This window comes from Rhododendron vialii, chromosome 4a (genome assembly GCF_030253575.1).
Source record: "Rhododendron vialii isolate Sample 1 chromosome 4a, ASM3025357v1".
In the NCBI taxonomy this organism is placed as follows: Eukaryota; Viridiplantae; Streptophyta; class Magnoliopsida; order Ericales; family Ericaceae; genus Rhododendron; species Rhododendron vialii.
In genome coordinates, this window is record NC_080560.1 from 2,764,825 (window position 1) to 2,780,675 (window position 15,851).

At 37.6% G+C, this 15,851-nt stretch overlaps 1 protein-coding gene and 1 non-coding gene across 2 annotated transcripts; one reads left to right on the forward strand and one right to left on the reverse strand.

Annotated features, from left to right (window-relative positions):
• The first annotated feature begins 285 nt into the window (after positions 1-285).
• On the forward strand, positions 286-367 carry TRNAS-AGA (transfer RNA serine (anticodon AGA)). The gene has a single exon. It is a non-coding gene; the product is annotated as a tRNA-Ser (tRNA).
• Positions 368-8,167: 7,800 nt separating this feature from the next.
• LOC131322803 (uncharacterized) lies at positions 8,168-11,071 on the reverse strand. Its single transcript, XM_058354280.1, has 3 exons — positions 10,449-11,071; positions 9,539-9,697; positions 8,168-8,646 (listed from the first exon to the last, which is right to left on the reverse strand). The coding sequence occupies exons 1-3, from the start codon at positions 10,941-10,943 to the stop codon at positions 8,350-8,352; spliced, it is 951 nt and encodes a 316-aa protein (XP_058210263.1). The 5' UTR covers positions 10,944-11,071; the 3' UTR covers positions 8,168-8,349.
• Between the last annotated feature and the right edge of the window lie 4,780 nt (positions 11,072-15,851).

Genomic DNA, 15,851 nt, shown 5'->3' on the forward strand with positions numbered 1-15,851 from the left:
TTTTTAAGGACCCAATCCGGAACGGAACACAGTGAAATGTTGTTGAATTTCAATGGTGAATGCTCATCGTGATCGAATCAACTGATTTTGAGGATCGATGGAGGTGAATTCGCAACGATGCTCGTTCCAATGTACGTAAGAAGTTCGATTTCTTGCTTGAGAGATTAAATCAGAATCATCACACAAAAATTGTCTTTTTGTCAACAAGCTACAACTGTACATGGTTAAGTGTATCTCGCTATATGTTGCTCTATTTATAATATTGGACGTTTTGTGTCGCACAAGGTGGACGTGCCGGAGTGGTTATCGGGCATGACTAGAAATCATGTGGGCTCTGCCCGCGCAGGTTCGAATCCTGCCGTCCACGTTTTGCTTTCTTCTTCATCTTTTGCTTCACAGTTTGTAATACATTCTTTAATTATGTTTTAAGTTAATTATGTGATGTTTTTTGGGCTTATAACGTGAGTTATTGGGCGCTAGCTAAATGAAATTGAAACATAAGTTGGCGTATAGCACACACACTCAATAATTTTTTCTAAGCCTAGCAAAACAAAATAGGGGCTTCTACGTTCTTCCTTTATTCTTATCACAAACAGAGAGAGACTAATTAAGGGAAGAAGTAGGGAAACCTTGCTTGGCTTGAAATTGAAGATTTAACTTAGTAATTCTTGCATCTCCTACTTGATTCCATGATTTGTATGTTAAATTTCACATCATAGGGGTTGAATTCATACTCTAGATGATTGGAACAAGATGAATTTGGCTTTGGGATAGAACTCTACTAGTTTCTTTGAATTGGATGTTTAAAACTTGTTTTGATACATGACTTTGATGTTCTTGGAGTAACTCTTCTATATCTATGAGGTTGAGCATGATTAGTGAGGTTTTGATATGAGTTAAAAGTAGTTTGGAAGGGTTTAAGAGTTGAAAATCACAGGAAGAATAAGAGGTAATTTTTTGACTGCAGAATTGAAAAACCTTGTATCTGTCCTGATTTTGGGAATTTTTGTTGAGGCAATTCCTAAACTTCAAAAATTATGAAATTTTTATTGAGAGTTCTTCTATGAGTCTTTTGTCTATGGTAAAAATTTTGAGATTAGATTCGAAGTATTAAATTCTGTAGAAATTCGTAACCTCGCAACGCGTAGTTTCGGATTGTGCTGACTGCACAGACACGTGTTGGGAAACGGCTATAATTTTAAGCTCGAGCGACGAAATAGCGAACCGTTTTCTGATTTTGAAACTAGACTCATAAACCTAAAAAAATGCATGAAGATTGTGTCTTAGTTATTCCTGTGCAAAGTCAAATTTTAAGTTGAAGTTAGAGCTGCAGATTACGTTCGTTTAAAGGTAGCTATGTACCTTTATAATTTTACCCTAGGATCTTGTGTTCATTAAAAATAGACTTGTTTGACATTCTCTAATCATATTTTGTTGCCTAATTGTATTAGGAGGTTCGGGTGACACGTGGATACGAGGTGAGTGATTAATACTGAACACACATGGTTTGTTATAAGCTTTTCGCTTCAATGATGTTTTATACTTTGATATGAACTCCATGGAATATCAATGAAAGGTGGACATGTTTTATATCTATCAATGGTATCCTCCCACGTCCCAGCTTGCTAGGGGACACGTGCTAAAAAGCTAGCAAGACATAGCTATAATATCGGATAATGAAAGACGTCTTAACTAATTATCCACTATCGGGGGTACCTGGTAGACATGAAATGAATTAAGGATGTGCATTACTATGCTATATATGTTGCTATGAGAAATGATTCGTTTTTAAATGATTTTATCATTGTCCATGGAAAACATATGAATTGCATATTAATTATTCATATGAGCTTATATGAGCTTTGGCTTATAAATTTTTCCACCTTTCAGGCAACAGGGAATAGATTGGTAACGTGCAGTCTTCTTTTGGTCGCGCTAAGTTTATGTGGACTTGTAAATAGGGAGTTGCTGTTGGTGAACACTTTTGACATGTAAATATGCACAGCTTTGGGTGATTTGCAATGTAGAGATCCTTGTAAAGACTTCTAGTTTTGGCATATATAATAAAATAATGAAATTTGCCTCCGCTTGTCGTTAATTGAGTCCCTTAGTCATTTGTTAATGAGATATTTAACTTTGATCATATGGCCTTAGTGATCGGATCACTAGCGCTTTGTTATGACTTGAGCCTTTAGGGACGGGCTAGGATCGTGACACAATTGACACTTTAATCTTGCAAGAAATCTAGAACACAATTAATCATGGAAGAAAGAAAAACTACTTTGTAGAGAAGATAATTTGCGTATTTTGTAGTTTTGCACTGGAAGTACTGTTTGTTTCTCTTTATTAGCTTAATACTCCCTTCGCCCGGATTTAATAGTTTCTCGTTCAATTCTAACCAAATAAAAAATAAGTTATATCTTTAAATTGGTAATGAATTTTATATCTAATATGGATCTTGTTTGATAGATCTCTATTAGTTCTATAAGATAATGTTTTCAAAATTATATAAAACATTACAAATTACAAGATATAATCGATTGAAAAATAGTACGAACTCCCAAAAAGAACTATTAAATTCAAACGGAGGGAGTATAAGAAACACGGATGGTCTGTCGTTTTCGTACCAAAAATATAATTTATAAAATAAGGAATTAACTAATATTCCGAAGAATAGCGGTCAAGTCCGAGATCGTCCACAGAGAGTAAAAAGCTAAGTTACGGTACTTTCAACTAATTTCTAATTTAATTCTGAAACGAAAAGGAAGTTGGATTTTGATTTGGATTTGCTTAAACTAAAATTAAACTAGAAAGCGATTAAAGGATTTTGAAACAAACGAGAGAAATGACTAGGGTTTCCGATTCAGTCTTCTCTTGTAACGCATTTATTTCGAAACTTAAGGTTCACATTCAACATTCAACCAGATCACCGTAGGGTAGCAATTCTTATCGATAATCCCCAAAAATATAATCAAGATTCATACTCCGTATAGGTTATCTCAACACAGCACGGATCGTCTCATTGGATTTAACCACGACACGATCCATCTCACGTCGTATAATCTATCTCAAAGCCTATCTCGAAACATTCAAAATCATTGCATGACTGTGCTTGAAACCATGAATACAAACACATTCGAATATCAGAAAAATATAAACTCTCATAAAAAGTTATTAATTGACCAAGTCATACAATCGAGTTAAATATAAAACCCTAAAAATCAAATAACTACGCTACTTAGAGAGACCTTCTCATCACCCTAATCAAAGGATTTAGCCGCTCATAGAGTTAGAATAAATAATCATGAAACACATAAACTCCATTAAAGCTTTCGGAAAAATAAGAAAAGAATAAAACCCAAAACTCCTGTTGGCAATGATTCGGCCGCAATTGTAATCTGCGAGCCGTGATCGAAGTGCTGAAGCTTTGCTTGTGCGTGAACCAAGTCTCCGCAGTCCCCCGTTCTGTTTCTGCCGTGGGAGAAAAAGATAATCCAATGGCAGCCCCCGTTCTCTTTGTTTCTGCGTGGAAATCCAATCCTCTGAAACCCTTTTTTCTTCCTTCTTTATATAGTGGACTAATCCAGTTGTCATCTGCCGAGATTTTTGGCTTCTAAAAGTATATCAACTCCTTCTTCAATTCCTTCCAAATTGTAATCAGTGGGCCCACTTTATAATTGTCCAATTTCAAGTCAATCAAGATTGGGTCACAATGGGTTTTGACCCAAATAAGACCATTTCACGCCATATACTCGTCAATTGCCGCTTCGAGCTTTAATTAATTTTGACGATCGACTTTGTTTTGGCACGAAATAAAATCCAATTTTGCGCTATAACTCCAAATGTTATCCATCGGCGCAAAGAGTCCTGAAACATGATTAACAAGTATCAACTTCAAGTAGCACACTAAACGGACATAACAAATCTAAGTTAGGGGGCGTAAATAGGCATATTTACGTACCTATCAACGGAGACATCTAATAATGTTACCGACTTCAATTTGTTTCGACCACAGGCACGACATAGCACGACACTCTCCATTTGTACAAGTAACGGAAAATGCCAAAACATAGGGATGATGTTTTATATTCAATACTCAGATACGTAATAGACACTCTAGGACACTTTGGAGACACTATAAGGACACGTCATAAGGTTACAATTTTCAAAACTTGATCCAGAGTTAAAATTTTCATGGATGTTTAACCCGTGAACACTCGATATTGTGACCGTTGATTTGCATCTTCATAAGGTCATCAAACTATTTGAGTTAATCATAACTTCATAGAAATAATGTTTGATCTCTTATATCAATTCATAAGACAACTCTATTCGTATTCATATTGTCTCATATGCATGTTCCATGTTCATATTCGTGCTTCTTAGTTAGATTTGTGTTCGGTGCCTGTTACCGTACGTGCTTCTTAGCTAGGCTAGAAAATGAATCAAAAAAATAAGGGATATCTGTAGACCACTAGACCTGTGGTGGATCAGTAAAATTACTTTGGCAGGAGTACTTCACCAGTTTTGTAGATCGACTTTAGAAGCATTAATTAATTCTCCCAATAAAAACAATGGCACCCCTGGAGTTTTTCCGTTTTTACTTCTATATATATATATATATATATATATATATATATATATATATATATATATATACACGCACATCAAGATTTGACCTACATATCAAAGAATCTGCAAGTTTAGGGGTACTCTCTCTCTCTCTCTGCAAGTTTAGGGGTACTCTCTCTCTCTCTCTCTCTCTCTCTCTCTCTCTCTGAGACATTCTTGAACATTTTCCACACATTTTCATGTGCTTTTCTAGAACTAAAAATGACACAATAATCAATTAAAAAAGATAGAAGTCAAAGCTGATCAAAGTAGTAGGAATGGTCCGAATGGATCAATGGTGATGACTGAGTCTGAGTAAAGCAAAGGGGTTAGTTCAGTGGTGCAAAACTTAATGCATGGGATAAGGTGCCTTAGGTTTGAATTTCCGTAGCTTTTTATTGGGACTAAACATACTCATAATACTATTCATATGTGGTGGAACTTTAGCTTCAATTCCGACATCTAGGGCGGCGAGGTTGCTTATAGATAATACTGGTGTGATATATGCGATAGGGCGGGCATTGGGCAATTTGGCGGAGTTGACGGGTACCATATATATATACCAGGGGTCTTTTTTGAGACCATGATGGGGCTTTCATTTTGGGTTTTCAGAGGAGGATTGGGACGTGATCGGCTTTGGCAGCGGAGCTTTGGGGCTTACGGGATGGCCTCAAACTTGCCATGGACTGCAATTTGCTAATGTTAGTTGTGTGTGTACTGATGCTTTGGCAGTGAACAATATTATCCAGGACCACACTCGAGGGCAATGTGCATCCGCTGGGTAATTTGATTGCTGATTGCAGGTTTCTGTTGGCGGGATATTCGCGGAGGTTAACCTCAAGCATGTTTACCGGGAAGCAAATCGATCGATGTGCTGACTTAATAGCTCGGAAGGCGTTGAATCAAGATTTGGGCTTTACCTCATTTAATGTTATTCCTTTTTTTTCTGACATTTTTACGTGTTGAATCTAAGACTCTATAGGGGTGAAATATCCCAGACTTATTTTTAATTCGTAGTTGTAATCGCATCTTTCATTACCAAAAAAAAAAAGTCTACCCAATCAAAAGGTAGTTCAAAAAGCTTCCCAAACAAACAGCTTTAGTTTTATACTAGTATATATACATGCATTACTGAGACTAACACATGAAGTACTACCAGTCTCCTTCATATTTATATAGGATATTGATTTTGGCGCTCCACTTTTGTACGCAGATGTTCTATTTTTAACGTGAAGTTAACTTCACGTTAAAAATAGAGCGTCTGCGTACAAAAGTGGAGCGCCAAAATCAAATATATAGACATTGCTATTACTCACTCAACTTCACGTTAAAAATGGAGCGTCTGCGTACAAAAATGGAGAAAAAAATCAAATATATATACATTGCTATTACTCACTCACACATTGTAGTACTAGTGCTAACTGAGAGCTGTCTGCGGTAAGTGAACCCAATGGCAGCCATTTTCTGAGCAGTGATCACCACACTTTCCTTTAAGTTCATCAGAACCAATTAAAAAGCTATATGTATATTTGTAGTCATACATATAGATATATATACATACATCTATGTGTGTGTGTGTAAATTTTTTGGTTGTGCATAATATGCATGGACAAATTAAGGCAAGATTTGAATATGAAGTGAACAATAATAGAAAGAATTGTAGTGTATAAAAGGCGGTATCAAATTGTGTTAATACAAATTACAAAAATATTAGTACGTACCAAAAAGATGATTAATCGTAAACATTATCGATCAAGTTATACAATAAATTATACAAAATCAAAACAATATTAGTTCTAAGCATAAAAGTATTGTCAAAAACAACACAAAATATATATACGGTGAATTCTTCTACACAAAAAATCTTGCGAGGGCAGTTATTAAATTTTTTTAAAAAAAAAACTTAGATCGATGGAGAGTGTTAGATATTTTATAAAGATATTAGGACGGACAAACCTATGTAATTTTAAAGTTTAAACAAATAATTTGGTTTCAAACATATATAAAACGTGGGTAAGATATTGTTTCAAGTTAAGGGTTAGTCGGTCAACTGGCACGAATCGTTACACATTTGTCTGATTTTGTAGACATATATTAGTATCATCAGTAGTTTCGAACATATCGTATAAAACTTGGGTAGGACCGTTGTCCATGCTCATTTGCCTCGTTCGGTAGATTTCTATATCATGTATAGTTATCTAATTTCTTTTTAGCTATCTTTTTTCTTCTTTTTTTTCCCTTGCCGTTTTCAAAAGCACTCCAAAAGCGGTTTTATGACTCCCACAAACAGAAGGTGCAGAAAGGCATTCCCTGTGTTTCAGCACAAAAAGATAAAACGGGTCCTTTTATCGGTGAAGTTCCATCTACTCCTAATTTTGAAGCTTAAAAAGCAACAAGAGAGAGAGAGAGAGAGAGAGAGAGAGAGAGAGAGAGAGAGAGGCTAGGGTTTTTGAGGTTTGCAGAAAAGGTGTCCAACTGAAGAGTGTTACAGTTCTGCTGAAGACTTCCCCTTAAAAGTTTTGATCTGTAGATAAATGTTTTTTCATTTTCTGGAAAATAAAAAAGAAAGTTGACCTCCGTCTCAAAAAAAATATATATATATATAGGATTCACAAAACGATAACTTAGAAAAATACATTTTATCAAAACATTAAAATTTTTTCCCAGAAGTTTCAAGATATCAATGAGATCTTTGGATTTGTGCAAAAATTTATCCTTGACAAAAATAATGTTTCAACCTTTAATTCATGGACAGGACAAGCTTTTTGAGACAGAGGAAGTAATGAATCTGAAATCGTTGAATTTACGTAGATGAAAACCTAAAAGTAATTCTAGTGAAAATGGAGGATCAGTTCTTTGTATAAATCAAATGATTAAAGCATAAAATTAGGTTATAACACCTATAGGTTGGATGAGTAACAGGGAAAGTAAAAATGTGTAATATGATGTGTTTATGTATATATATGATGTTTGTTAGTATATTAATTGATGCTTAATGCTTCTTCATATAACTACGTTTTCATTGGTATAACATAAATATCATTTCTATTGAATTTGCCATGTTTTCTGCTATGTTCATGTTCCCATTTTTTTATAATTTTTATGTTATGTGTCTGTCTCCGTACCTACATCCATGCTTCGTATATTGTTACTCTTGTTTGTCACATATTGTGTTCCATATAGATTACTTGAGTCAGAGAACCACAAACCTTTCTAAAATGAGACCCATATTTGTGGCATATTATACACATAACAGATCAAAATAAACCATGATAGTTTAGCTAAGTGGGTATGAGAAAATAACAAGTATTAGTCCTCAATTCATGAGGTCGCATTTTCGAATTCAATGGAGGCCAAACATTTCAATACTGGAGGGCTTGCCGGGTCATTTTTCAAAGACCTCGAAATTAATCAAGATGCACTCAAGTTGATCCGGATACCCGATTGTCGAAAAGAAAAAACAGACCCACAAAACAACCAAGATCAAATGAGAATCAAAGCTGAGCCAGACAACTGATGATAACTGACGCAATATCTATGGGGGAGAAAAGAGAGAAGATGCCAAGAATCAAACCATGTAACATTGTTCTATTCTGGAGTAAGACAACAGTTTTGGCAGCAAAATGGAAATAAAAAAGCTGTGTTTCCTTCTTGGATCACATGCCATTGCACACAAACGTGAAAGAGACCAAAACAAAAGAAACAGAGACACAAAAAACCCACCATTCTTCTGCCCTGCTAACAAGAAAGCTTGAGAGACAAATCAATGGAAGTGGAGGAGGCATCAAAACCTGCAGTGGAAGCAGATGCAGTAGTGGTAGTAGTGACACAAGATCCTCCTCCTCCTCCACCACCACCACCGCCCAGTACTGCCACTGAACCACCACCCAGTACTGCCACTGAAGCTTCTGAGAATAAGCTCAAGTCCAACTCATTGGTAGAAGAGCCTCTGCCCCCTTTCCCTGGGGGGAAGAAGTCATATTCCATGAATGCCCCTGAGCTTCCCTTCCTGTGGATACCAACAACTTCTACTCCCTGAAAGCAATACCCATCAAACACAGCCAATAAAAACTTTATTCTACCAAACTTTAATAGATCAGCAATGCTAAAAAGTTCGAAAAATTCAGAATTCTGTCAATCAATCTCGTTATGTGTGTATGTTTCACATTCCATTAGGTTTTTTTTTTTTTTTATCGGCAAAAAAAGTTTATTATTAAAACTCAACAAAGACTACCTCGAGCGTCTAATAAAAAATTGGATGGAACACCAAAAGGACAAAAACCCATATTAGTTTTGATTCTACTTTGGTTTAATCTACATTGGACAACTCTTTCCTGATTACTTTCTTAAAAAATAATGTACGCACGCGCGGTGGCGGAACCAAAGAGTTGACATAGTAGAGCGCTTCTCCATCTTAATCTCGAAGAAAAATTTCCGCAGGTTGAGCACAGATAAATAATACCAAGCTGAAGCATTTATCGGTACAGTAAAGTAATTACAATTCATTTATTTACCAAAGTTTCTAAACAGTAGCACAACACACATTTAGAGTGGGCAAGAATATAATTCCTTGAGGAACAAATTAGAAATGAACAGAAAACTAGAATTATGTATGGTACAATTGAAAATACAAGGGGCACGGGACCGTTGGCCCCTTGTTACATTCGCCCCTGGGTACAAAAAAAAAAAGTACTATCTTTTTTTTCGCAACCGATTTTCAGTAATACAAATATTACTTACCCAGTAAACGTGATCGGTAAATCAAATTAATTAATCTTGACTATGTTTGCATGTCATACCATTATTGAATCTACAGTACCAGAACACTCGATTATTTAAAGGCTTTGCCCATAAGCTATCATTTTAGTAGATGCTAATTATAAGATTAGATTTCATTAATTAAATATTACAGAGGGGAAGGCTTCACCTTATCAACATTGATGCCATGGATGTGTTGCTTGTTTCCGACATTGAAACTAAAGCCATTGATCATCAGATCAGATGTGTCATCAGCATATTTCTCCCTCATTAATCCATTATTATTACACCCCAAACTTCCACCATTGAACACCCGTTTCTTCTGGGGCTGCCACAAAAATAACCTAAACGTTAATCCCAACAAAATGAAAATAAATTGATAAAATTAACTCTATGTTTTTTTTTTTTTGGATTATCATATTCCTCTCTTTTATAACAAAAAACTTTAATCCCACAAAAAATACCTAAAATGCAATCATCAAAATGGGTTAGGAACTTTTTGAAACCAAGTTTTTAAATATATAGGAAGTGGTATTTTCGTGAAATGACAAGGGAGATCAATAAAATGGATGATTGAATTTGAGCTACGTACAACAATTTATAAATCACAAGCCGAACACTAGAAAGTAAATTTCAAAAACAAGGCTATTTTGTGACATTTATTTACGCCATGTTTGGAATCAAAGAAACTATAAAGGAAAAGGACTAAAAAATAATTACTTTCCTTCCTTCCTTCTCTGTTTGGAACTTAAAAGAAAGAGGGAAGAATTGGATAGGAGAAAAATTATAATAAAAATAAATTAATTTAAAAGGCAACAGAAACAAAAATGACTATTAAGCAAGGATCAGCTTATCCTATAGTACTAGTTCTCCAAATAATTTTTCTTCCTTTTCTCTCTTTTCACGAGTACCAAACAAAACCTTAGGTAATATCTGGATTAAAGAGATTTTAAGAAGGGACTTATTCAGGGAAAAAAAACGAACTGAAACTCCTAAATCTACTTTCACGATTCCTCTCCAAAACAAATGCTCCAAACAAGGCCTTAAAGTCTCAAACCTTAGTATCACACTACTATTACCTTGTGGCAGAGACCACATTGATCAGCCGGGTAACGAACCGGGTTTGGGATTGAAGAGAGCTCCTTCGAGTTCTCACCCAAATAGCTCCCGCCCCTTAAACCCACACCCATCCCTCCGAACCCCACCCGAACCTGATCAGAACCCAGCCCACGATCACTTCCCCCCAGCCCGCCGTACCCAAGGCTCTGAAGGAACAAGGCCTGGTTCAGGCCCAGCTGCCCGTACCCACCTGCCGGGTCCGGGTACTGAGCGGGGAGGAAGAAGTGGTGGGAGGGGAGGAGAACGGGAGGCTGAACAGGTGGGGATTTCTGGCCGGTGACCCTGAGGCGCTCGAGCTGGGCCACGCCCATGCCTCTCATCGGCTGCTTCTGCTTCTTCTCGTTCTGTTTGAGCTTTTTCCTTCCCCTCTGTCTCGGGTTCTCGGCCAGAGAAATGTTTCTGTCGATTTCTCCTCTTGTGGGTTCCTCGGAAGCCATTGGCGATGCGGCATCCATTCAACACTCAGAGAGAGAGAGAGGAGGGAGAGAGAGAGAGAGAGAGAGAGAGAGAGAGAGAGAGAGAGAGAGAGCGCGCGCGAGAGAGAGAGAGGGAAGCAAGATGAGCTACTGGTGAGAAATGGGGAAGGAGTGTTTTGATGCAGAGTCTTTTCACTTTATATACAGAGGCCGTATGTATGTGTATGGGGCTGGGTGTCTACTGTGTAATGCAGAATTTGATATTGCCACATCCATTTTGACTACTTCCAATGAGCTATGAGTTTTTCGCTATCCCAAAAAGAGAAAAAAGGTTCGAGTTTTTTCTTGTCTTTTCTAATTTGCAGCAAGGACGGACGTTCTGAAAAATACGTACCGCCAGAAACGGTACCGTTTTTTAATCGGCCAATACATATTGATACTGGTGTGATTTCGAGTACTCTTTTAAATTTTACAGTAATGTATTGTTCGGTATTCACTCAATAAAGACCAATATATTTTAGTACAGCCACTATCGAATGGTATTTGAACCTGAACGTAACTAGATAGATAACATCACTTAGAAATAGTACGGAACCATACACACCATTAGCTTGAATTTGAATGGCAGCTCATTGCCCAAGTAATGAAAAATGGCCCTCTCTGGAACAAGTGAAATCTGTCCGATATCCACTTAGCTAGGCGCGTGTGATGGACATCCCCCGACAAAGACCTGAGAAACGTTGTTAGTCCGAAGGTGCTAGAATAAGCCAAGTAGGCCTATTGTAGCCCACTGGTCAGTTGGAGCAAAATTAGTAACAAATGATTAGGTCTAATAATTCTTTTTTGGAAAGCAAATCATATAAAGTAGGATTTGGTCTTTTTAGATGTGAATCTGCCTTTGATTCGCAAGGTTAGCTAGCTACTAACCTAGACCTGGTTTAATTGTGGATAGAAACGCCATTAATTATAACAACATTTCACTAATTTTAAAGATGAAAAATAATCGATACTAAACGCGCGGGAGAGTTAACTTGTCCTCGTAAGTGTACGTGGGACGTCGAAACACAATTTTTTATTTTTTTTGGGTCAAACGGGAAATCAAAATAAATTACAAGAGGGAGTACCACATTTGGGTTACACACAAAGTCATTAGGCCTACAGATTAAACAAAGAACCTACTACTAATCTAGCACTTGTCTGATATTCAAGTTATCTCTTAGAACAAATTCTCTCATAGTAATGGGTATGTCCACGACAAAAACAAGCTCATCTGTCTGTTCTACTCTCATTCTTGCAAGATGGTATGCATATTGATTGGCTGATCGGTAAGTGTGATCGATCGAGGTGTTGGTCCTAGTCATGATGTAGTGGGCTTTATTAATCAGTACACTTTGCGGATGGTTGCTTGGGTTGCCTTCCTTGATCAGATTTGACAGTCGTGAGTAAGTCAGATTCGATTGACACATTTATCAGTTTCCTTTTCAGAATAATCTCCAGTCCCTTGTAGATGCTCCAGAATAATCTCCTTTAGGTATTGACAAATTGTCGAAACACAATTTGTCATTACCTAAAAAGAGAAAAACAATATTGTTAATTTTGTTACCAACAACTTATTGGAATTGAACCTCATCCAATTCAAGCCTACGATTTCATTCAACTCATAGGAATGACGTTCACACACTCCATTTGATTAACACTATTAAGGGACTATTGCCAAATGAACTTGGCATCGAAACCACGAATTAGCTAATTGTCAATCGCAAGGTCTCAATATGGTTAATTTACCAATTTGAATAGCCCCGTAGAAACGTGTACATCTTATGATTCTCGCCTCTAATGTTTTCATTGATTGAGATTGGTTCTCACGATTAGTCAAAGCCCAAGTAAGCTCAGACACTTGAATTATCAAAAAAATATTTTCGTTTTTCAATATGGCTAATTTAACAACTTGAATAGCCCCGTAGAAACGTGTACATCTTATGATTCTCACCTCTAATGTTTTCATTGATTGAGATTGGTTCTCACGATTAGTCAAAGTCCAAGTAAGCTCAGACACTCGAATTATCAAAAAAATATTTTTGTTTGATACTTTTCCACTATATAAAACAAAATGAAAGAACATTTGCCCCATGGATAAATGAAATATCGTATTTTGATTTTATTTTTTATTTTTGGCTTTATTCATTATTATGTACATTTATCCGCATTGGATATCTTGAATGTGAAGTGTTCAAACCGCGTGACTCACCCAATAGCTTTCAAATGTGAATTGGGTGAAGAATCATAGGACCGATCAAGATCTCCCAAATTCTCTCTCATCAATCTCTGTCTAGAGAGAGAGAGAGAGAGAGAGAGAGAGAATGGGGTAGTAGGCCCCTGGGCCTGGGGAGTACGATAGGCGCGCCGTTCTCGGTTTACCAAACACCCTCCCTCATTTGGGCTCCTGGCATGAAGACCGTGACGATATTCCAACCAATAGAAACCCGCCACGACATCCCCGTGGGCCCCGCGTTTCCATGTTGTGTCTCCTTGGCGTTTTCTAGATTTCATCAGGCCAATGAAGGTAAAACATCCTTCGGTCTCGATATGCAGAGAGTGAGAGAAAGAGAGCCAAAGACGCCGACGATGTAGCTAGTACGACGTCGTGGACCACTTCGGAGTGGTCCCCAAATGTAGTGCTGGGATTTTGTAGCAAGGCGGCTGGTAATAGCGATGGACGAAGAGAGAGAGAGCTGGCGCGTGTGAGATGCTTTTTTTAATGGTGCACTGACATTTGTAAGGTTTTTGGGTGTTTTGTGTGTGTGTGAGAGAGAGAGAGAGCTGGTTTTAGGCAGAGAGAGAGAGAGAGAGAGAGAGAGAGAGAGCTGGTTTTAGGCAGACAGCGGTGGATAGAGGGATTCTGGGGGAGAAGATTGTGGTCTGAAAGGGAATTTTTGGGATTTGTGCATTAAAAGAAAGAGCAGAACATGGTGATCAAAGCTACTTGATGCCCCAGAAAAGTGTCTTTTGATTTGATCCCTACGGTTTTGGGGACCATTTCACACGTACTAGCGGTTTATCTGCTAATCCAATAACAGCTGTGCTATCCCACCATTCTGTCTTATCGTTGAATCTCACCGTTCGTCTCAATAATTTTTGGATTTTAAAAGAATTTTTCAGTTTCTGTCCAAAACACTTTTGAAAGGTGAGTCCAAAACGCTTTTGAAAGGTGAGTCCAAAACGCTTTTGAAAGGTGAGATTGAGAGCAATGAAACAGAGCGGTGAGAGTAGACTTTCTAATCCAATAAATTAACGAAATGAAGTTTTACTAGCTCTTTGTGATCTTGCCTTGTCGCCTTGCAAACCATAGGCATGAATAGGTCATAAGAAGAGGTTAAGAGTGAGCTACGTAAATCTTCAGTAATGGGAATTCCATAATTCATGCAAATTTAAAATACAGTCCTTTCACTTGTTTAATTTTTCACACAAAGAAAGGATATTATCATAAATTCACATGAATACAAACAAAAAAAGGAGTCCGCATAGTAAAAAGAAGAGTGAAGATTAATTACCAGGAAAAAACTCAGCATGTCTAGTTTTTTTTTCCCTCTACTTCCTCCTATCCGATTCATGGTACCCGAGTAAATATTAGAGGAAATTCCAACATCTCAAAACCCAATAGAGAGAGAGCAAAAATCATGTAGTGATTAGCTTTCTTAAGTAATACTTGGACTGAAAAGAAAAGAAAAGAAATGAAAAGAGCTGATCGATCCGTGGGTAATAAATGGGAGAGTGAGTAGGTGATCACAGTTGCTTCCTAGTGGATTGCCAAAAGGAAACCAGGGTTTTGAGTAACTGTGAGTCTGGCTTTCATGCAACTTGTGTAAATGCTTATCCACTTTAAGCAAACTTGCCAAAGATCACCCAGTTTTTACAGTAATTTGTTGCTATTCATCACATCCAGATCTAGAGAGAGAGCATATCTCAGTTCCAGATTCATATCTATACAGTAATCTCGTCCAGGCACTGCTGCATTACTCTCTCTCTCTCTCTCTCTCTCTCTCTCTCTCTCTCTCACACACACACACAGAGTAGGAAGCCACACCTCTGGGTGGGACAAGATCAAATAAAGGCAGAAACATACATTTGGCTTCTTCTGTGCAACAAAAAGAAGCCTCTGTCAGTTGGGTTTGTACCACAAAGACGAGTGATTTTATTTTTCAGTGCCAAGCGGTATATCCTATGCGGTACCCGCTCGGCGCATCCGAGCTATCCGATACACTTTTGGACGGCTCAGATTGAAATCCTCTCTCTCCTCTCACCCCAACACTTTCTCTCTCATTTTTCTCTCTCCAAATCTGAACCGTTCAAACACTTGATGGACGGTTCGAATGCGCGAACGGACACCACATTGTACCTGCTCGACACTGAAAATATTTCCCACAAAGACAATAAATAACAGACTCTCAGGGGTCTCAGGCCTAAAAAGCAACATACGTCCCAGAGATGTCTGGTCCTCACCCCTGACCCTGGGCCCCGGGTGAACCTGTTGCACTACACCTTTTTTTTTTGCTTTACACGTACTTTTCTCTCCTACTCCGTTCATAGTTGGTATTGTCATTTTGCTTGAACATGAGATGGGTCCTAGCAGCCCAGAGGATGACTTCGGTTTGTTGATGAAATTTGCTCTCCACACAACTGATCAGAGTTCGATTTTTCGAATCAAGCTACGAGAAAGAAATTTTTTATGAATCCCTTAGTCCGGCATGGATGGACTACGTTTGACCAAACTGGAAAGGAAATTAGTCGGGATGTGTGTAAGTTAACCCGGACATCTATAACCGTCTGAAAAAGAAAAAGGGAAAAAAGATGGGTCCTAGAGATGATCAAACAAAAAGGTGGGCTTATAATCAAATGTTCATGTGCTAAGAGTGTAGCTAACCAATCTCATAGGAGTACATTTTTATT